At 38.1% G+C, this 21,089-nt stretch overlaps 4 protein-coding genes across 4 annotated transcripts; all 4 read left to right on the top strand.

Annotated features, from left to right (window-relative positions):
* The first annotated feature begins 4,498 nt into the window (after positions 1–4,498).
* On the top strand, positions 4,499–7,733 carry LOC146451801 (melatonin receptor type 1B-B-like). The gene is made up of 3 exons (XM_085098681.1): positions 4,499–5,513; positions 6,739–6,792; positions 7,639–7,733. The coding sequence occupies exons 1-3, from the start codon at positions 4,616–4,618 to the stop codon at positions 7,731–7,733; spliced, it is 1,047 nt and encodes a 348-aa protein (XP_084954807.1). The 5' UTR covers positions 4,499–4,615.
* A 2,476-nt stretch (positions 7,734–10,209) lies between these two features.
* LOC146451800 (melatonin receptor type 1A-like) lies at positions 10,210–11,154 on the top strand. Its single transcript, XM_085098680.1, has one exon. It carries the CDS (start codon positions 10,210–10,212, stop codon positions 11,152–11,154), a length of 945 nt encoding a protein of 314 aa, XP_084954806.1.
* A 2,049-nt stretch (positions 11,155–13,203) lies between these two features.
* LOC146451799 (melatonin receptor type 1B-like) lies at positions 13,204–14,223 on the top strand. Its single transcript, XM_085098679.1, has one exon. It carries the CDS (start codon positions 13,204–13,206, stop codon positions 14,221–14,223), a length of 1,020 nt encoding a protein of 339 aa, XP_084954805.1.
* A 4,997-nt stretch (positions 14,224–19,220) lies between these two features.
* On the top strand, positions 19,221–20,966 carry LOC146451798 (melatonin receptor type 1A-like). The gene has a single exon (XM_085098653.1). It carries the CDS (start codon positions 19,221–19,223, stop codon positions 20,145–20,147), a length of 927 nt encoding a protein of 308 aa, XP_084954779.1. The 3' UTR covers positions 20,148–20,966.
* Positions 20,967–21,089: the final 123 nt, after the last annotated feature.

Here is a 21,089-nt window from a genome sequence, read left to right as displayed (position 1 = left end):
AGGTGTTAAACTCAGCAAGCTCTTTATGTGTTGAAAGAGATCAGAGATGTCACTAAAGGCGCTTAAAAACAGCGCTATCTTTATCGCGGCCACCGTGTTCATTTGTTAGGCCTGGATAAATTAGTAACATTTCTACGCTTATTCAATGCCTGATGGTGGTCTCGTTTAAGAACTGAATGATTACCAAGAAGAACATTTAAGAAAAACACTAACCTGTAGTCTCCTGCATTCTCTCACCAGTAAATAGCCTTTTAACACAGTTTGAACTCTTCCGGTGCCTTAGCTGAATATTTAAGGTCCACGGAAAGTTTAATTAAACGGAATCTTATTCCCCGGATTCATGAGCTGCTGTTGGTTTTGCGAAAATTCTAGCTGACTTTATTTCGCATTTTTAACGAGATATTTGCATCTTACTTTGGAAAGAATTATTTTCCACTGTTACCAAATTTTGAGCTGATATTTAGCTGAAGAAAACTTCAGTTTCTCTTTACAACTAAACCTGAGGCGATTAAGGTCTTTCGAACAGATGTCCACTGAAATGAAACCATCCGTGCCCCTGAAATATACAGCACTAGATTTTTGAAAACATTTTTAATTTGCTTGAATACCATTAACGACGGAAATGAGATTACTCGATATATCTTTTATTTTGTTTTCTGTTAATTATCGACTGGCCCTAAATTTTCTTTTAAGTACCACCTGTCTTCCATTTTTATGCAAATTACAACTGTGATAAAGAAATACAAAACGGCGAGAGATCTTGGCAAATATTCCAACTTTTTCTAAGGGATCCGCCACGTTCTAAAAATTTCAAGCTTCCATTGTACTTGAATGTAATGAAAAAGTACTTGCTTCTTAATTTTTTTAACATCAAAGTAAGGCTATTTACAGTCTGCTCTTTCACGGATTTGTGAGTGGTGAATTTTGCAGTTTATCCTTGCAAAATAAATTCAACCCAACACATTACATTAGTAGTAGTGTTTTGTCTAGACGTAACATCAAATTCCCTGAGCTAGCTAACATTAACCAAAATAATGTTCAACAGTCACCTAAAAATTGAACTTTTAAAGCTTTCAAAAGTAATGACGAACTCACTTGTAAGAGAAGATGAAATTTCGCAACCTCGTCCCCAGGATCTTCGCAATATTCAAAATGGCGGAAAGCGGCGAAGACCCTGGGGCACACTATTTTTTCACGTGACACACACGTTGTATACCACATATGACAAAGTGTAGCAAAAATGAGAATCGCGATTCCTGGGGTATTTTGCAGCGTCTCCCAGGATTTTCGTCCACGTCTGCCATTTTGAATATCGCAAAGACCCTGGGAATGAGGTTGGATATTTCTGTTTTTCTTGCCAGATAGAGGAACTGCGCTTTTTTTGCGTGTGTTTTGGTGGTTGAGTGGTTTCACCCCGCGCGGATTTTCAACTGAAGGTTCGTCTGTCTCAGAACCTCTAATAAATGAGAAAAGAGGTAACATTTTGCGTGGTTTTACAGCCAAATTTCAGAGGATTAAATCCCCGGAAACAAGATGGAAAATGGTATTACTCGCTTGTTTGCCATAGCACAAATAATTGAGCGCTATCAAGTTGCAGTAATCCTCAAAGTTTCTCAAAGTCCTCTTTTCAGTAAAATAATAATCAGGGATACACTGTAACAGTATAAAAGCCTCAAAAGATTGGTTCAGCAAAAAAATATTGTACAATTGTTTATGGAGGTAACGTAGGATTTCTTAGAGGATGTTGAATGCTTCTAGTAGTTGTAATCCCATGACTTCTTGCTAAAAGTTAAAGAGCGGGAGAATACAAACGCGAAGTAAACGCATCTTGAAGAATGTTCAGCATCAACGACAATCTAATAATGTGCTCGAGAAGTTTTCTTTTGTCCCACAAAAGTCCGGAATTATTTACCCGAACGGACCAAGATTTTGGCTCAAGGGTCAAATTTATTGCCTCTTCGGGCGACGAATACAGCAAATGATTTGCCTCAACAGGCGAAGAATAGTGTAAACATGTGTAAATCTACTGGAACTCTGTCAGATCTTGTCAGATCTCTTTCGACTTGCAATTTTAAGTGACGTCATCACAGGCATTGATATCCTGGAAAATAAAAAATAAAAAAAACAACTGCGCATGCTTCCAAATTCTCCCGCTATTCATGATAAAGAACAAGCTCAAGTTCAAATTTCAAGTTTATTCAAAAATTCAAAAATTTAGCAAAAAAGAGAGACTGGCCCTCAGAAAGCGAGAGCTAATCTAGGTGGGCCAGACTTACAACTGTTTAAGGATAAAATTAATATTTGATCAGCAGGGATTTGCTAAAGCAAAGGCATAGAAAAAACCAGGAAAGATTTATTACTCGACGTTTCGGAGTCATCGTGACTCCATTATCAAGAGACTAGTTTAAAAACATGCAAATAAATCTTTCCTGGTTTTTTCTAAAATTAATATTATTACAGTTATTACAATCAAAGACAGGAAAAAATAGAATTTAGGGGAGGTAGAGAAATCACGAGTAACACACACACAAAATAAAAAAAGTCGAAAAATTAACGAAAAACAAAACTTAACGTGTTGCAACTAATTGGCGAGACCTATTTTCTGTACTATGATAGGCGTTTCAATATAGAACGCTCGCCAGAAATTAAAATAGAGAAGTTAAATACTCAATTAAATGGTTTGTATATTTGTCGTTTAGGAGTCTGATCTAGAAAACCATTTATAGGAATGTTTTTTTTAAGGGACTTAAGGAGCTAGTTGTTCTAGCTCCCTCGGGGAGACTGTTTCAGAAAAAAGCTCAATTGTAGAAAAAGCTGCGGTTAGTTTAAGGGCAGCGTCGCGGAAATCATATGAAGCAATTCTTTCAACAAACATGTCAGAAAGATAACCTGGGGCGAGCTTGTTGGTAATCTCCAAAACCATACAGGCCTTTCGCCAGCCAAGCGAGTTGAGATGAAGCTTAGGGTTCGTATGATACCCAGATTTTGTTATGGCTCTAGCAACGCGATTCTTGCAGCTTCTGAATTTTCTCAGTTAGTTGTAGCGACAAGCCATCCCAAACAGCACTGCAGTGATCAAAATGTGGTTCAATGAAACCTTGATAAAATGCAATTAAATATGCATGGAGATAAATGGCCTGATTCTTTCGAGGGCAGCGATGCTGGAAGCAACATTTTTTGTTATTGTGTGAATATGCTCCTTCTTTTCCAGGAAAGGTGTTCATCTATGTGAATCGAAGTCCAAGACATTTATCTTTTTTGGTTTGATTGATCGAGACTCTATCTACTTTTAAATCTAAGGGATAGACGCTTGATGATTACAGTCTCTCGATGTCAGTAAGGTTATTAATTAGGAGCAGCAAAAGTGGTATTAGTATCGTTCACATACATTCTAGGGAAATCGAGGTTAGAATACAATACAAAACAAACTTTAATGACACTTCCTGAAAAGGGCTTATCAGTGACAAGGTTAGGGCATCCGGTTTACTTTGGCCAACTTTGCTAGGGAAATATTTACAATTTCCGCCCATCTTATCGAAATATTGACCTTATTCCCTGCGTCCTTAACAGAAGAAATTTCCATTAAAAAGGCTCATGAAGTAATTGGGTTGCGCCATATAATAACACAATAGCGCTGCGGTTACTGTTTTCAATTCTTTCTATAGTGGGATTGATGCAAAAGCAAAAATCATTCTTTCGAACTAGAAAAAAAAAACTGTACACAGCATGGATACCCAAAGAAATATTTTAATTGAAAAAAAAAGTCACCAAGGAAACTTTTAGTCACAAATAATGTATCCGGAAAGATAAAATTGCACTGGCCATTTAATCAAAAATAAAATGCTTCGCAACCAATATAATCTGAGAAGACAATGATTAATGTCAGTTTTGAAAGGAAAATGATCCTATGATAACTGCAGTTGTTGTTTTTTAGGTAAAGCGATGAGAGAAAACAAATTTAAAAGCGTTGATACAAAGACCATTTCTGAATTGACTTTTACGAACTCGCTTTTAGAATGACACTAATATTAATTTGAAATCTTGGATTGTGACCTGCCAACCCTAAATTTTTCTCTCCTCTATTATCAGAAGTCGTTTCTAATTAATTTACTTTAAAACGCCTTCAAATAATGGCCTCGATTCACTTAAAGCTTCCCTATACAACCCGATAACAATGTGATAATTGCCCACAGAGGAAATATGAAAAATTATTTCATTTACATGTAAAAAGAAAGTTGAGCCCCAAGGGTGTGGGTAAAAAAATAAAACAGCTTTAGCTAACCCAGAAAATTTGAACATATCAACAAGCGACCAAAAAAAATTAAATAAAATAAAATCTTCGAAACATCAAATTTGTTTGTAGAATGTACTTTTAATGTATTTTATAGTTGAAAAGTAGTTGTATAAGTTTCCTTGCTGCGCTTCAGGCAGCTCGATTTAAAATTCAGAGCCAGCTGTAAAAACCTCGTAATTGACATTTTTTCTTTGTGAACACAATAGCATTTTAACCTCAATTACTCAAAAAGGCAAGAAATTGATCATTGCCATCATCTTTAAGAAAGAAGTTGAAAGCATCAAATTTGAGCCAATTTACCTTTACATCAGGTGAGATATCATGGAGGAATCAATTTCTCTTGAGCTTCCAACAAGAAGCAAATATCTTGTTTGGACTGAGACAGTCTTGCTCTCCCTCATCAACGTTGGAAACCTTTTCGTTTGTTACGCTGTGTACAGAAACCAGAGACTTCGCTCAATTCCCAACACGTTTGTGGTAGCACTGGCTGTGAGCGATATTTTAATCTCTATCTGCTGTATGCCTTTTTCAGTTGCAACTCTGTACCACGGCAGGTGGATTTTCGGCACAAATCTTTGTCGATTTCACGGATTCACAATTTTTACGTTTTCAATGACTTCTCTTCACATCATGGGAATAATCGCGGTCAGCCGATATTTCTGCATCGTCAAACGAGAAACGTACGGCGTGTTATTCAACAAACGAAGGATTCTCGTATACATTGCCGCTGTGTGTTGCGTGGCTCTTGTTGGATCTATGCCTCCACTTTTCTTCGCAAAAGGCGGTTACAGACTAAAACTCGGACAAGCAGTATGCATGTACGCATTTGAAACCAGCATTCCTTACACCATCTTTGCTGAATGCGTTTATATTTGTACGCCCTTATCACTTATCACATTCTGCTATATCAAAGTGTTTTACGCTGTTTCTCGAACCAATCAAGTTTTCTCCCCTGAGAATAGTCCTCAGCAGCTCCGAGCAAACGTGGAAGAAGCGAGAGTCACCAAGACTCTAGCGGCGGTGATGGCTGGTTTCGCGTTTTGCTGGCTTCCGATTTGTGTAATGGATTACATCGACGCCGTGCGCGGGGAACGGAGTCTGCCACGCAAGGCCTACCTTACATACGGGTTCTTGGTTTATCTGAGCAGTACCATTAACCCATTCATATATGGCACCATGAATAGATACTTCAGGCAAGACTATAAAGCGATTATGAGAAGTTTTTTTTGCTTCCAAAGCTAAAGTCGTTCAAAACTGACTAGCATGCAGTTTTTTATTATTATACCTGTTGATAGCAATATATACAAATACGCATTGAAACTTTGACATGACTCAACAGTATCAGGTCACTCTCAAGACGTATGGTTCTTACATTGCGCCTTGCAGTCTTAACGTCGACAAGAGCCCAAGGTCCACGATAGCATAGTGACTTTGACCTGTTTAAAAGCACCACACGGTGGGACGGTACTTAGACAGAGATTTGTTTCGCCACATTCTTCCCTACCCCTCACCTCCCATAAAGCTATGAGAATGAAACGTGGAGGATTTATGTCACGTCCCGACATGTTTTCTTTTTTTTTTTTTGGTTGTTGTTGTCCATAGACAAAATTATACCGTTTTTGACGTGGAAATTACGTCATGATTTCGAAACGGTGACCATCCTGGATCCGCCATGTTGAATTTCCCCAAAATTTCGAAAACCATCCAAATTAACCAAAAAGGTAATTAAAACAAACATGAGACATAAAATTATCTGAAGTCATTAAAAGTTATTTAAAAAAGTTAATTTTAACTCATTAAAAAGGGAATAGTCGTATTTGTAAAAAAGACTGCCTCTCAAAGTGTGGCTGCCAAGGTATCAAAACGTTCAGCGAGCGCCGACCATTAGCATCCCAAATTTGCCCCAGATACATTTCTAAAAAAGCCAGGAATGGGCCATTTCCGAGTTGCTTTTAATTTCAACTTACTTTGAAAGCTACGCTGTCTAAAGTTTTTAATTTGAAAATTAGTTTTCATTCACGAGCAAGCAAAACTAATTTTCATATGAAAAGTCTTCCAGTCAGCCTCGCTTTTATAATGAGGTTCACAGCAACTGGGAAATCGCCCATTTTAGTGCTGTTTTAGCAAATATCAAAAAAGGTTTTGACGTTCGAAGTTGGCGCTGGTAGAATTCTCTCCCGATCTAGATAGGGTGAAAAGCATGTGAAAGTGGTAACGGATTATTGGTTTGTTTTGTTATTTTCACGAACAATTTCTTAGTAGCGTCAAGAGTGCCAGGTTTTGTTTACGTTCTTTCGTTATAACCAGTTTTTTTTTTGTACAGTTAAGAGTTAAGTTTTCAGTAGTCGTATTCAGGCTCACAGCTCTCCGCCATTATTTGACAGACACCCATAGCTAATTATAAGCTGTTTAATTCGGAAACGAATGTTTGGTTTCATCAACAGAGTTGATAACTATAATTTGGCCACCATCTAGAGATTCGAGTACTGACGTTTCAAGTATTACGTTAGCGAGATTGTCAGAGCAAATCAAAGGGTTGTATCTTGTATGTGGCTCATTAAGTGCGCAGTGTAGCTACGCTATTAGAGGGGACCAGGTAACGTGGAATACAAAAAAAAAGCATTAGTCGAAGTTTCTCGCCTGACAAAAATACTCCTAACGTGGCATGAAAATTGCCTTTCTTCTCTTGTATATTAAGATGAATTTATTTAGTCAGTTTGTTTGATATTGTATTTTTTCTGTCTATATCTTAATCATCCTCCTGGCATGGTGCTACGGCGCTTTTTGAAGACTATCAGTATATTATTTTATCTTGTTGTAGTGTTCACGTTAAATAAATTGGAAGAAAACCGATGTTGTAACAAAGTAATAGTGAGAAACACAATATTATGAAACCCTGTTGACTGCGGCAGGCATGTTCTGCAACTTTTGATTGGTCTTGAGAAGTTTGTCATTAAAGTTCAGACGCTCAGGTGACGCAATGAGCCAGCAAAAAGTTCTGGTAGTTTTTTCTTGTCCCTCTCACCCTTCTCCCCCACCCCCCAGATTACATATGTGGCTAGCTTTGCATTAGCCAATAGGCTTGCTCTCTTGTTATAGATCATAAATAAAATTTGCCCTCTCAATCTTCGCCTAAATTATCACTTTGACGATTTTTTTAAAATTTCGATCATTAGTGCAGCAAAACCGTTGTCAAAATCAATGTTTAAAACCAATAGATTCCATTTGGCGGTGAATTTGCACTTTGAAAGCACACAGAGGACATCAAAACGTGGTGATTTCTTCCTACCACGTGTGGACGTTATCCGTAATGTCTTCCTGGAATTACTGTGTAATATTTTTAGGCAAAGTTATGATAGATACGGCGGCTTTTTACTGCCAGTCTGCGGCACGCATCATCAGAATTTTCATGATCAAGTCTTCAAATCTACCTCCTTAACAAGAAACGAACCGTATTCACGATATTGCACTGAAAGGTAATTTTCCAACTGGATTAAGGCCCCATCTACACGTATCCGTTTCGTTTCAAAACAAAACTTTAATTCTTTTCCTCACTAATTCTTGGAAAACGGTCATCAAAAACGCAACTTTTCAAAAACCCTCCTCAGAGTGAAATATTTTCAAAACGCCGTTTCCGTGTTCTCGTGTAGACACATGAAAGCGGAACTTTGCGTTAACGATGACGTCATAAGGTCGAGTTCAAAGGCCATCGTTTTGAGAGAATTCCCTTTCTGGTAATCGGTTTCATCGGATATGTTTGGACAACAGCTAAAACCGGTCAAAACGGATACATGTGGAAAAACAAATGTTTGCTTTTTTAAACAAAAAGGATATTTGTGGACGGAGCCGAAATAATGTTTGAATACTCTTATCTTGTTTGGAACATTGACTGTTGGTTTTCGATGTTTATTCATTGAAAACCACTCTTCATCATTTTATGTAAATAGAACTGTGTAACTTTTAAACCTTTCTATTATAATTGTACGACTGACCTAAGTGCAGAAAAGGGTGCTTGGCGTTCGATTGACCGTATTCTGAAATAAAAATTCATATAATAATTATGGCAAATTTATTTCAAGAGGTTTTTGGAGCTCTCAGAATACAAAACAGTCTTGTATTTTGTCGGCGTACGGAAGTTTCCATCTACGTTTGCCGAAATTTACCTAAAGCAAGGCTATTTTGTTTACCCTATTCTGGAATACGGTCAATCGAACACGACCTAAATTTCAGAATGTGAAAAAAAAAAACTGCACACTGCATGGAAAAGCAAAGAAAAATCTTAAAATAAAAAATATTCACAAAAAGCCATCGTCAAAAGTAAAATGCTCTGCACACAATATCGTTGTAAAGCTGAAATAATCTGATAGGCAAATGATTCATGTGTGCGTTTTGACAGGAAAATTCTTTGATTCAGTTGTTGTTTATGAGAGAAGCGAAGAGACCAAGCAAAACAAATAGCAGCTTGGGGTTGGTACAATAACCAGGTTTTGTTATGGCTCTAGCAACGCGATTCTGCGATTTCTGAAGTTTCACACTTAGTTGTGGCGACAGGCCATCCCAAACAACCCTGTCCTAATAAAGAATGTAGTTCAATGAAATCTTGATAAAATGCAATTAAAGAATGTATGGAAATAAATGTCCTGATTTTTTCAAGGGAAGCGATGCTGGAAGCAACATTTTTTGATATTGTGTGAATATGTTCCTTCGTTTCCAGGAAAGGTTTTCATATATGTGAAGTCCAACAAGATTAGGGCATCCGAATTACTGTGGCCAAGTTTGCTAGAGAAATATTTACAATTTCCGCTCATCTTATCGAAATATTGACCTTATTTCTTGCGTCCTTAACAGTAGAAATTTACATTAAAAAGGCTCATGAAGTAATTGGGTAGCACGAAATAATAACACAACAGAGCTGCAATAATTGTTTTCAATTCTTTCTATTGTGGGATTGCTGCAAAAGCAAAAATCATTCTTTCGAACTAGAAAAAAAAAACTGTACACAGCATGGATACGCAAGGAAATATCTTAATTGGAAAAAAAGTGACCAAGAAAACTTTTGATCACGAATAATAAATCGAGAAGGAAAAAATTGCACTGGCCATTTCGTCAAAAATAAAATGCTCCGCAACCAATATCGTTGTGAAAGGGAAATAATCTGAGAAGACAATCATTAATGTCAGTATTGAAAGGAAAATGATCCTATGATAACTGCAGTTGAGAGAAAGCGATGCGAGGAAACAAATTTAAAATCGTTGATACAAAGACCATTTCTGAATTGACTTTGACGAAATCGCTTTTGGAATGACACCAATATTAATTTGAAATCTTGAATTGTGACCTGGCAACCCTAAAATTTTCTCTCCTCTATTATCAGAAGTCTTTTCTAATTAATTTCCTTTAAAACGCCTTCAAATAATAGCCTCAATTCACTTAAAGCTTCCCTATAGAACCCGATAACAATGTAATAATTGCCCACAGAGAAAATATGAAAAATGATTTCATTTACATGTAAAAAGAAAGTTGAGCCTCAGGGGTTTGGGTAAAAAAATAAAACAGCTTTAGTTAACCCCGAAAATTTGAACATATCAACAAGCGACCAAAAAAAATTAAATAAAATAAAATCTTCGAAACATCAAATTGTTTGTAGAATGTAATTTTAACGTATTTCATATTTGAAAAGTACTTGCGATTATTTTTACAACGGGCGTTGCCTGGCAGTGCTTCAGGCAGCTCGTTTTAATGTTCAGAGCCAGCTCTAAAAACTTCGTAATTGACATTTTTTCTTTGTGCACACAATAGCATTTTAACCTCAATTACTAAAAAAGGCAAGAAATTGATCATTTGCCATCGCGTTTAAGAAAGACGTTGAAAGCATCAAATTTAAACCAATTTACCTTTACATCAGGTGGGATATCATGGAGGAATCAATTTCTCTTGAGCTTCCAACAAGAAGCAAATATCTTGTTTGGACTGAGACAGTTTTGCTCTCCCTCATCAACGTGGCTGCCTTCTTTGGAAATCTTTTCATTTGTTACGCTGTGTACAGAAACCAGAGACTTCGCTCGCTGCCCAACATGTTTGTTGTAGCGCTGGCTGTGAGCGATATTTTAATCTCTATCTGCTGCATGCCTTTTTCAGTCGCACCTCTGTACCGCGGCAGGTGGATTTTCGGCGCAAATTTTTGCCGATTTCACGGATTCACATTTTTTACGTTTTCGATGATTTCTCTTCACATCATGGGAATAATCGCGGTCAGCCGATATTTCTGCATCGTCAAACGAGAAACGTACGGCGTGTTATTCAACAAACGAAGGATTCTCGTGTACATTGCCGCTGTGTGTTGCGTGGCTCTTGTTGGATCTATGCCTCCACTTTTTTTCGCAAAAGGAGGATATAGACTAAAACCTGGACAAGCAGTATGCATGTACGCATTTGAAACAAGCATTGCTTACACCATCTTTATTGAATGTGTTTATATTGGAATACCCTTGTCACTTATCACATTCTGCTATATCAAAGTGTTTTACACTGTTTCTCGAACCAATCAAGTTTTTTCCCCAGAGAATAACCCTCAGCAGCTTCGAGCAAACGTGGAGGAAGCGAAAGTGACCAGGACTCTAGCGGCGGTGATGGCTGCTTTTGCGTTTTGCTGGCTTCCGATTTGTGTAATGGATTACATTGACGCCATGCGCGGGGAACGGAGTCTGCCACGAGAGGCCTACCTTACATACGGGTTCTTGGGTTATTTGAGCAGTACTATTAACCCTTTCATATATGGTGCTATGAATAGATACTTCAGGCAAGAGTATAAAGCAATTTTGAGGACGTTTTTTTGCTTCCAAAGCTGTAGTCGTTCATAACTAACTACCACCCAGTGTTTTATTAGCGAGATACCTGTTGATAGTAATATAAACAAATATGCATGCGTTTTATACGCATTGCTCTGGCAAAGCGATTTTGAGGAAACTTTGGCGTGATTTTTAAGTATCAGATCACTCTTAAGGCGTATGGTTCTTACTTAACATCGCCCCTCGCAGTCTTCGTGGAATTACTGTGTAATATTAATTCTTTACCCAAAGTTATGATAGATATGGCGGCTTATTACTGCCAGTCTGCGGCAAGCGTCATCAGAATTTTCCCGATCGAGTCTTTAAATCTACCTCCTTAACAAGAAACGTATTCGTATTCACGATATTGCACAGAAAGGTAATTTTGCAACTGGATTAAGGCCCCATCCATACGTCATCGTTTTCGTTTCAAAACAAAACTTTAACTCTTTTCCTCACGAATTCTTGAAAAACGGTCACCAAAAACTCAATTTTTCAAAAATCCTCTCCAGAGTGAAATATTTTCAAAACGCCGTTTCCGTGTTCTCGTGTGGACACATGAAAGCGGAACGTTGATGACGTCATAAGGTCGAGTTCAAAGGCCATCGTTTTGAGAAAATTCCCTCTCTGGTAATCGGTTTCATCGGATATGTTTGGACAACAGGTAAAACCGGTAAAAACGAATACATGTGGAAATACAAATGTTTGCTTTTTTTAAACAAAAAGGATATTTGTGGACGGAGCCGAAATAATGTTTGAATACTCTTATCTTGTTTGGAACATTGACTGTTGGTTTTCGATGTTTATTCATTGAAAACCACTCTTCATCATTTTATGTAAATAGAACTGTGTAACTTTTAAACCTTTCTATTATAATTGTACGACTGACCTAAGTGCGGTAAAGGGTGCTTGGCGTTCGATTGACCGTATTCTGAAATAAAAATTCATATAATAATTATGGCAAATTTATTTCAAGAGGTTTTTGGAGCTCTCAGAATACAAAACAGTCTTGTATTTTGTCGGCGTACGGAAGTTTCCATCTACGTTTGCCGAAATTTACCTAAAGCAAGGCTATTTTGTTTACCCTATTCTGGAATACGGTCAATCGAACACGACCTAAGTTTCAGAATGTGAAAAGAAAGAAAACTGCACACTGCATAGAAAAGCAAAGAAAAATCTTAAAATCAAAACTATTCACAAAAAGCCATCGTCCAAAGTAAAATGCTCCGCACACAATATCGTTGTAAAGGTGAAATAACCTGACAAGCAAATGATTCATGTGTGCGTTTTGACAGGAAAATTATTTGATTCAATTGCTGTTTATGAGAGTAAGCGAAGAGACCAAGAAAAACAAATAGCATTAATACATATTTTCTGAGTTGACTAAACAAAATTAATAGCATTAATACCCCTCTTCAGTCGACTTTGGCGAAATTGCTCGTTAAATGACGTAAATATTAATTCCTCTAATCACGATTAACCATAAAGTAATCTCTTTTTTTTATCAGGAATAGTTTTAAATTAATTTGCATTAAAATGCCTTCGAATGATAGTCTCCATTGACTAATAGCTTCCTTTAGAATCCGATAACAATATAATAATTGCCCACGGAGAAAATATGAAATAAGAGTTTTCTTTTACATGTAAATTAAAAGCTTAGCCCCAGGGTTTGGCTAAAAAGAAAAAAAAAACAGCTTGAGCCAACATATAATGTTGTTGGTACCTATCGACAATTGGCAACAATAACAAAAAACCTTTGGAGCATCAAATTGTTTGCAAAATACAAGTTTAACATGTTTTATAGTTGAAACGTATTTGAGATTATTTATATAACCTCCCACCTTGAAACGCTTCATACAGCTCGTCTTAAATTACTGATATTTAAAGACAGGTGTATAAAATTTGTAATTTGCATTTTTTTTTGTTTTCATTGTGCACACAAAAACAGTTTAAAGATCGATCACACCCTCTAATAAGTCTCAGTTACTCCAAAAAGGCAAGCAATTCATCATTGCGGTCGTCAAGAACAAACTTAAAAGCATCAAGTTTAAACAAATTTACCTTTACATCAAGTAGGATATCATGGAGGAATCAATTTCGCACGAACTTCCAGCGAGGAGCGAATATCTTGTTTGGACTGAGACAGTTTTGCTCTCCGTCATCAATGTGGCTGCCTTCTTTGGAAATCTCTCCGTTTGTTACGCTGTGTACAGAAACCAGAGACTTCGCTCGCTGCCCAACATGTTTGTAGTAGGACTGGCTGTAAGCGATATTTTAATCTCTATCTGCTGCATGCCTTTTTCAGTCGCAACTCTGTACCACGGCAGGTGGATTTTCGGTGCAAATTTTTGCCAATTTCACGGATTCACGTTTTTTACGTTTTCGATGATTTCTCTTCACATCATGGGAATAATCGCGGTCAGCCGATATTTCTGCATCGTCAAACCAGAAAAGTACATCGCGTTATTCAACAAACGAAGGATTCTCGTGTACATTTCTGGTGTGTGTTGTGTGGCTCTTGTTGGATCTGTGCCTCCACTTTTCTTCGCAAAAGGCGGATACAGACTAAAACTCGGACAAGCAGCATGCATGTACGCGTTTGAAACCAGTATTGCCTATACCATCTTTGCTGAATGCGTTTATATTGCAACGCCCTTGTCACTTATCATATTCTGCTATATCAAAGTGTTTTACACGGTATCACAGTCAAACCAAATTTTTTCGCTTAAGAATGACCCTCGGCAGCTTCGAGCAAACGTGGAGGAAGCGAAAGTGACCAAGACTCTAGCGGCGGTGATGGCTGGTTTTGCGTTTTGCTGGCTTCCGATTTGTGTAATGGATTACATTGACGCTGCACGCGGGAAACGGAGTCTGCCACGAGAGGCCTACCTCACATACGGGTTCTTGGGTTATTTGAGCAGTACTATTAACCCTTTCATATATGGTGCTATGAATAGATACTTCAGGCAAGAGTACAAAGCGATTTTTAAGAAAATTTGGCATGATTTCACAGTATCCGGTCACTCCCAAGGCGTATGGTTCTTGCATCGCACCTCGCGGTCCGAACGTCGACAAGATCCTCCGCGTCCCACGGTCCCATAGTGCATTGCCACGCCGGGAACATATTTACCCAAGATTTGTTTGGTAATCTTCTCTCCACTCCCCCCCCCCCCCCCCTTCCCAGCCCCTCATAACTCTGAGAGCATTAAAGCTATCATAATGAAACTTAGAAGATAATACATACGTCCCGACATGTTTCTATTATGGTCTGTAACGACCGTTCCGGTGACGTGGCAATTACGTTATGACTTCAAAACGGCCGCCGTCCTGTGTGCACCATACTGGATTGACCAAAATTTCAGAAATCCAACAAAAATTGATCAAAAAATAATCAAACGAAATACAAAAACGGTATAATGATCTTAAATCGAGAATGTTTCTTTGACAAAGTTAAATTTTATTCATTAAAAGTAGCTTGTTACTCAAAAGATGGTTGCCAAGATAACATGAAATTAAGTGTGCGCCGAACAACCGACATATATTACTGAGAGCGTGAGGAATTTTAGTGCCGTCCTGTCAAATATTAAAAATTTTATTAACGTTCAAAGTCAGCACTTGAAGAATACCTTGCCGCTGTTGATTGTGTTAATGGCATGCGAGAGTTTACCCTCTTGAGTTTTGTTTGTTTTGTTGTTTTAACGAACGCTTTTTTTAGTAGCGTCAAGTTAAGAGTGCAAGATTTTGATGAAGTTATTCTATTATAGCCAGAGTTTTTGCGGAATTAAGAGTTAAGTTTTCATTATTCATATTCAGGCTTATAGTTCACAGCCATTATATATTTGACAAACACTCGAAGTTAAAACGAATCAGTTTCGTTTAATCAAAAGAGTTGCAATTGATAAGATAATTTGGCCACTATAAAGAGATTTGAGTGCTAACGTTCCCAGCGTTACGTTAGCCCTTTGTCAGAGAGAATCATTCAATTTTGGGTTGTATGTGGTTTATGTAGTGAGCAGTGGGGCTACTCTATTTGTTGGACCGTGGTAATGTGAAAAATAACAATACATTCGAAGAACTTTTTGCCTAACAATAATAGAAATGATAGCTGAATTTAATCGTATGTCTCACGATTGAGTCACATAGATGTGGATCGCGACGTTTCGGCCGCTATACTGCTATTGGATAATGGAATTGAAATCCCAGAAGCATGGATGCCCACGATCAAACAACACAGAAGCCGAGAACCAAGGCGGACCGCCGAGGGAACAATTTCTAGTCTGAACGACAAGGAATGAAATCCTCCAATCAACAACAGCCTAAGAGAGGATCAAAACGCACCAATCAACACAAACCAAGGTGCTACTTATACTGTTACGTAATCAGTCGACACCATCGCCTGATGAAGACCAGCAGTATAGCTGTCGAAACGTCGCGATCCACATCTATGTGACTCAATCGTGAGACAAAGGGTTAAACTCAGTTATCGTTTCAATAACAGAAATGCTCCCACTTTGGTATGAAAAGTGATTTTTCTCTCTTGTTTATTTATACGAATTTATTTAGTAATTTGAGATAGGTATTGTATTTTCTCCTCGTATATTAATTAGATCATCCTCCTAGCCTAGTGCTGCGGCGCTTTTGAGGACTATCAGTTTAACATTCTATCTTGTAGCATTGTACTTTGTTAAGTAAACTGGAATAAAAAAGTTAATAAATGGGAAAGGATACCGAACGAAAATGCTGAAACAATGTTGTAACAAAGTGTTAGTAAACAGCACACTACAATGAAACCCTGTTGGCTGAGACGGGTGTCTTCTGAAAAGCATCTCACGTTTTCATTGGTCTAAAGGAGCTTGTGATTAAAGTCTAGACGCACGAATAACGGAATGATCCGAAAAAAAAAGTTCATGTACTCCTCTCTTGCCCTCCCTCAAAATCACAGATCTTGTTAGCTTTGCATTAGCCAGTAGGCTTGCTCTGTTGTTATAGATCATGAATTAAATTTGCCTTCTAAATTTCTTCCCAAATTATCGCTACGACGATTCTTTTTAAATATTTCTATTAAATAAATAAACAATAGCCTCTATTTGGCGCGAAAATATGCTCAGATATTTGTCCGCGGACATCATCTGTTCCGCGGAGAAGCGAACAGTTTTCCGAGAGCGAAGCTCGAGGAAAAACGAGTTTCGAGGAGCAGATAATGTCCAAGGACAAATATCTGAGCATATTTTTAACGCCAAATGGTGGCTTTTGTGGTTATTATCCTTCAAAAATTTTTCGTAACATGTAGCAACGAGCTTGAGTATTTGAACAATTCGTTTAAGAACAGTTTACCGTCAAAAAAGTTTAGAGCGTATGTTGTTTTCTGATACTGCTTTATCGACCAGCAGGTTTATCTCTCCTTCTGTCACAAAAGCAAACCGTTCCACCATCTTGACATTAATTTTAATTGTAAACAAGACGCGCCTTGAAGTTTTGAAATTGGGGAATATCACTTGGGGAATATCATCGGTTAGTATATACCACACAAGTGAATAGTGCTTTTCGCGCGCGTTGATTGGCTAGTTCGGAGGTGATTAGCCAAGTACTATTCACCTCCGAGCAGCCGAAGAGAAACAAGATGGCTTCCTGTTTCGCCACGGTCACTTATCTAAGAGGAAAACATTTCGATAAAAGAGACGGCTATTACAAAAAATACAAAAATGGCGACAAAGTTTGGTTTGACGGCATTACATGGTAAGTTATTTAATCTTTCAAACCTCATATTCTAAGGTGAAAAATAAAAATACAATGCATTGGTTTACGAAAACTGTCGAGCACTACAATTACAATGTAAACAATGAAACATCTAATGTTTTGCAGCATGGTTTCAACAACAGGACAAATTTAACACAGAAATCGAAGAAAAGACACGTAGCAACTAAACAAGTGCCTCCAGAAGTTTTATTTGTCCGCTAGAAAGCGAGACGGAACTTTTTACAATAAGAAATCGCTTACCGCGTGGCGCGCGAGAATTTAAAAATTCCCACCATTTGTCGGTATATTTTCAAAAACAATTAACAATTATTCACGGAAGGCGAAGTAAATATTGGTGAATATTCCCTGAGAAGAAGTCGAGGGGAATATTCACCAATAAAACTTAGAGAGACATTTTTTCATCTTTTTTACTTCCATACTTTCAAATTCTGTCTTAAATTCGTTTTGTTTGTGTAATCATTCTGTTAAATAAAGAAAATCTTGCTCAAATTTAACTTAATTTGTTGCCTTCATTTTAAGTCATGGACATCGACAACATGCAATTTACAAGGTTTTTTATTACAATTAGCAAAATTTTCATATCATGCTTTCGAAAAGTGTCACCTCGGACTTAGCTGCATCTTTAGTGCCTTTCGGAATTGCATTTTCTGTCATCCTATTCACTTCTTCCTCAGAAACATCAACAAATCGCTGAGCGGCCATTTTGAAAGTTAGTGCTCCCGCTATAATCACCTCGCGCGAGGTGATTATAGCAGGATATGACGCAATCCTCGACCAATCAGATCAACAGAATCTCTATAATCACCTGAGTAATTATACTAAAGTAATTTGGTATACTTCTTATTCAACTTGTGTGGTATATACTAAAACAACTATTCACCTCAGTGTCGGTGAAAGTGATGGATATTTACCTCGCTGCTTCGCGGCTCGGTAAATATCCATCACAATTCACCTCCACTTTGGTGAATAATTGTTAAATATTCCCCAGTTTTAGCTGGGGTATATTCGGTCACGTGAGGCGTTTAGACCAATCGCGCCGAAGCGAAAATATTTCATGGATTATAACTGCTAATAGCAGAACAACTGATATCAAAAGCAATGTATAAAGCAAATAGATTCATTTGGCCGTTGTTTTTGACTTTGAAAACACAGAGAGGACGTCAAAATGTGATCAAGTTATCAATCAAACTACTTCTTTGTTCGTACCACGTTTGCCCTCCAGAGTAGAAATTTTGGAAACGCCGTGTCCGTGTTCTCGTTTGGATAACTAACCGCGGAACCTGGAGTAAACGATGACGTTATCAGGCCGAATTCAACGACCATCGTTTTCTAAAACAAGACATCTATTCTAGAAGCTTTTTTCTCCTTATTTTAGAATACAGTCGAATGAACTCAACTTCAGTTTCAACATGTGAAGTTTCACGCTGAGAAAGAAAAACGCCGCACAGCTAGTAAAACAGAAACGCTACTGGTAAAAACTTCTACTTGAAAGCTTTTGTGAAAAGTAAATCCGGAAAAAAAAATTGCACAACCCATTTTGTCAAAAATAAAAGCTTCGCGCCCAATATCCAGCGTTGTAAAAGGGAAATAATCTGACAAGACAATAACTAATACCAGTTTTTGAAAGGAAAATGACCCTATGATATTTGCAATTGTTGTTTTTGACATAAACCGATATGAGCAAACTAAATTGAATCATTGATACACCATTCCTGAGTTTCTTTGGAAAAATCGCTGATTGAATAACATTAAGAATTGTTCAAATAATGACCAATCATAAAATAATGTCTCTCTTGTTATCAGGGATAGTTTCAAATCAATTTGCGTTGAAATGCTTTCGAATAATAGCCTCTATTAACTTTTAGCTTCCCCTTGGAACTCGATAACAATATACTAATTGACCACGCAGTAAATGTGAAATATGTTTTCATTTGCATGTAAAAAGACGTTTAGCCCCAAGGGTTTGGGTAAAGGAATAACAGCATGAGCTAACTTAAAGGGTTTGAACCAGTAACAAAGGAAGGAGCATCAAATTGTTTGTATAATACAATTTAAACACATCGGCATCAGTAGGTAAAAAGTATCTCTGATGGTGTTTATAGCGTGAGTTTCCTTGCTTCGGGCAGCTCGTTATAAATTTACTGATGTTCTAAGCCAGGTGTGTAAACTTCGTAATTGACAATTTTTCCTTTGTGCACAAAATAGCATTTTAACGATCGATCGCATCCTCAATGAGTCTCAATTACTCCAGGAAGGCAAGCAGTTTGTCCTTGCTGTCGGTTTTGGAACTAATTTAAAAGCATCAACTTTCAACCAATTTACTGTACATCAGGTGAGATATCATGAAGGAGTCAATTTCTTACGAACTTCCAAAGAGGAGCGAATATCTTGTTTGGACCGAGACAGTTTTACTCTCCGTCATCAACGTGGCAGCCTTCTTTGGAAATCTCTCCGTTTGTTACGCTGTGTACAGAAACCAGAGACTTCGCTCGCTGCCTAACATGTTTGTGGTAGCACTGGCCGTGAGCGATATTTTAATCTCTATCTGCTGCATGCCTTTTTCAGTTGCAACTCTGTACCACGGCAGGTGGATTTTCGGCGCAAATTTTTGCCGATTTCACGGATTCACATTTTTTACATTTTCAATGACTTCTCTTCACATCATGGGAATAATCGCGGTCAGCCGATATTTCTGCATCGTCAAACGAGAAAAGTACATCGTGTTATTCAACAAACGAAAGATTCTGGTGTACATTGCTGGCGTGTGTTGTGTGGCTCTTGTTGGATCTGTGCCTCCACTTTTCTTCGCAAAAGGAGGCTATAGACTAAAACTCGGACAAGCAGCATGCATGTACGCATTTGAAACAAGCATTGCTTACACCATCTTTATTGAATGTGTTTATATTGCTACGCCCTTATCACTTATCATATTCTGCTATATCAAAGTGTTTTACACGATATCACAGTCAAACCAAATTTTTTCTCATGAGAATGACCCTCAGCAGCTTCGAGCAAACGTGGAAGAAGCGAAAGTGACCAAGACTCTAGCGACGGTGATGGCTGGTTTCGCGTTTTGCTGGATTCCGATTTGTGTAATGGATTACATCGACGCCGCGCGCGGGGAACGGAGTCTGCCACGAGAGACCGACCTTACATACGGGTTCTTGGGTTATCTGAGCAGTACCATTAACCCATTCATATATGGTGCTATGAATAGATACTTCAGGCAAGAGTATAAAGCGATATTGAGGAATTTTTTTCGCTGCTGAACATGCAGTAGTTCGAGCGATCATAACTGGCTGACAATTTTTTATTAGCGTCATACATGCTGACAGTAATATAACACAAATACGCATGCGTCGTATACACATGCGCTGCCAAAGCGATTTAAGGAAACTTTGATTTTATAGTGTCAGGTCACTCTCAAAGCGTATGGTTCTTGCATCGCGCCTCGCGGTCCCAACGTCGACAACAGCCTCTGCGGTCCACGGTCCCATAGTGGCCTCTGCCTGCTTTAAAGCGTGGGCATGTCTCTTGGGACCACAAGAAGGTACGGCGGGAATCTATTAAGTAAAGAATAAACTGCAAAGGACCGCGAACGAAAATGCTGCAAGTATACGCAGGATCTGTAAAAGATCTAATCAGCCAAAAATAAACATGAGTAACTAAAATAACTGCAAGGCTGATCTGACTGCGTAGAAAACTTAACACGGCAGCGACACGATAGAGACCAAACCGAGAATCAAAATGCAACCGTGGACGGCTGTTACGTTTCGAGGTGGTTGGCTCTCTTCAGCACGGTGTAGCAGCAAAAAGTAGAGTGATCAACCAACTCGAAGGTCGGTTGTCTACTAAATGCACGTGATCATGACTCCGGATGGTTTCAAGTTGTTAGCCAACGTCATAGCGCGCGATAACAAACAAAGAACGAAAAATATGGAATATCATGCCGCTATCGCGACCGAGATTTGTTTCGTCATCTGCTATACCTCATAACTCTAACAGTGTTGAAACTATGAGAATGAAACTTAGAGGATGGATAGTACGTCCCAGCATTTTTCTTTTGTGTCTGTAACTGGAAGTTCATGCCGTAATGTGGTGTGGCAATCTCGTCATGATTTCGAAACGGCGGCCATCCTGAATCCGCCATATTGAATTTCACTTAAAGTTTAAAAAAAAAACTGAGAAAGTTATTTATTTATTCATTAAAG

The sequence above is a fragment of the Pavona decussata genome, unplaced genomic scaffold (genome assembly GCF_977016875.1).
Source record: "Pavona decussata unplaced genomic scaffold, jaPavDecu1.1 SCAFFOLD_384, whole genome shotgun sequence".
Lineage (NCBI taxonomy): Eukaryota > Metazoa > Cnidaria > Anthozoa > Scleractinia > Agariciidae > Pavona > Pavona decussata.
This window is presented reverse-complemented; position numbering and strand designations above follow the sequence as displayed.

Bases quoted from the DNA above. Each gene is read 5' to 3' on its own strand.
- LOC146451798 (XM_085098653.1), top strand. From the start codon at position 19,221: ATGAAGGAGTCAATTTCTTACGAACTTCCAAAGAGGAGCGAATATCTT.
- LOC146451799 (XM_085098679.1), top strand. From the start codon at position 13,204: ATGGAGGAATCAATTTCGCACGAACTTCCAGCGAGGAGCGAATATCTT.
- LOC146451801 (XM_085098681.1), top strand. From the start codon at position 4,616: ATGGAGGAATCAATTTCTCTTGAGCTTCCAACAAGAAGCAAATATCTT. The intron at 5,514-6,738 runs GTTTTTTTTGCT...TTTCATCAACAG, and splicing joins CTATAAAGCGATTATGAGAA to AGTTGATAACTATAATTTGG. The intron at 6,793-7,638 runs GTATTACGTTAG...TAATATTTTTAG, and splicing joins TTCGAGTACTGACGTTTCAA to GCAAAGTTATGATAGATACG.
- LOC146451800 (XM_085098680.1), top strand. From the start codon at position 10,210: ATGGAGGAATCAATTTCTCTTGAGCTTCCAACAAGAAGCAAATATCTT.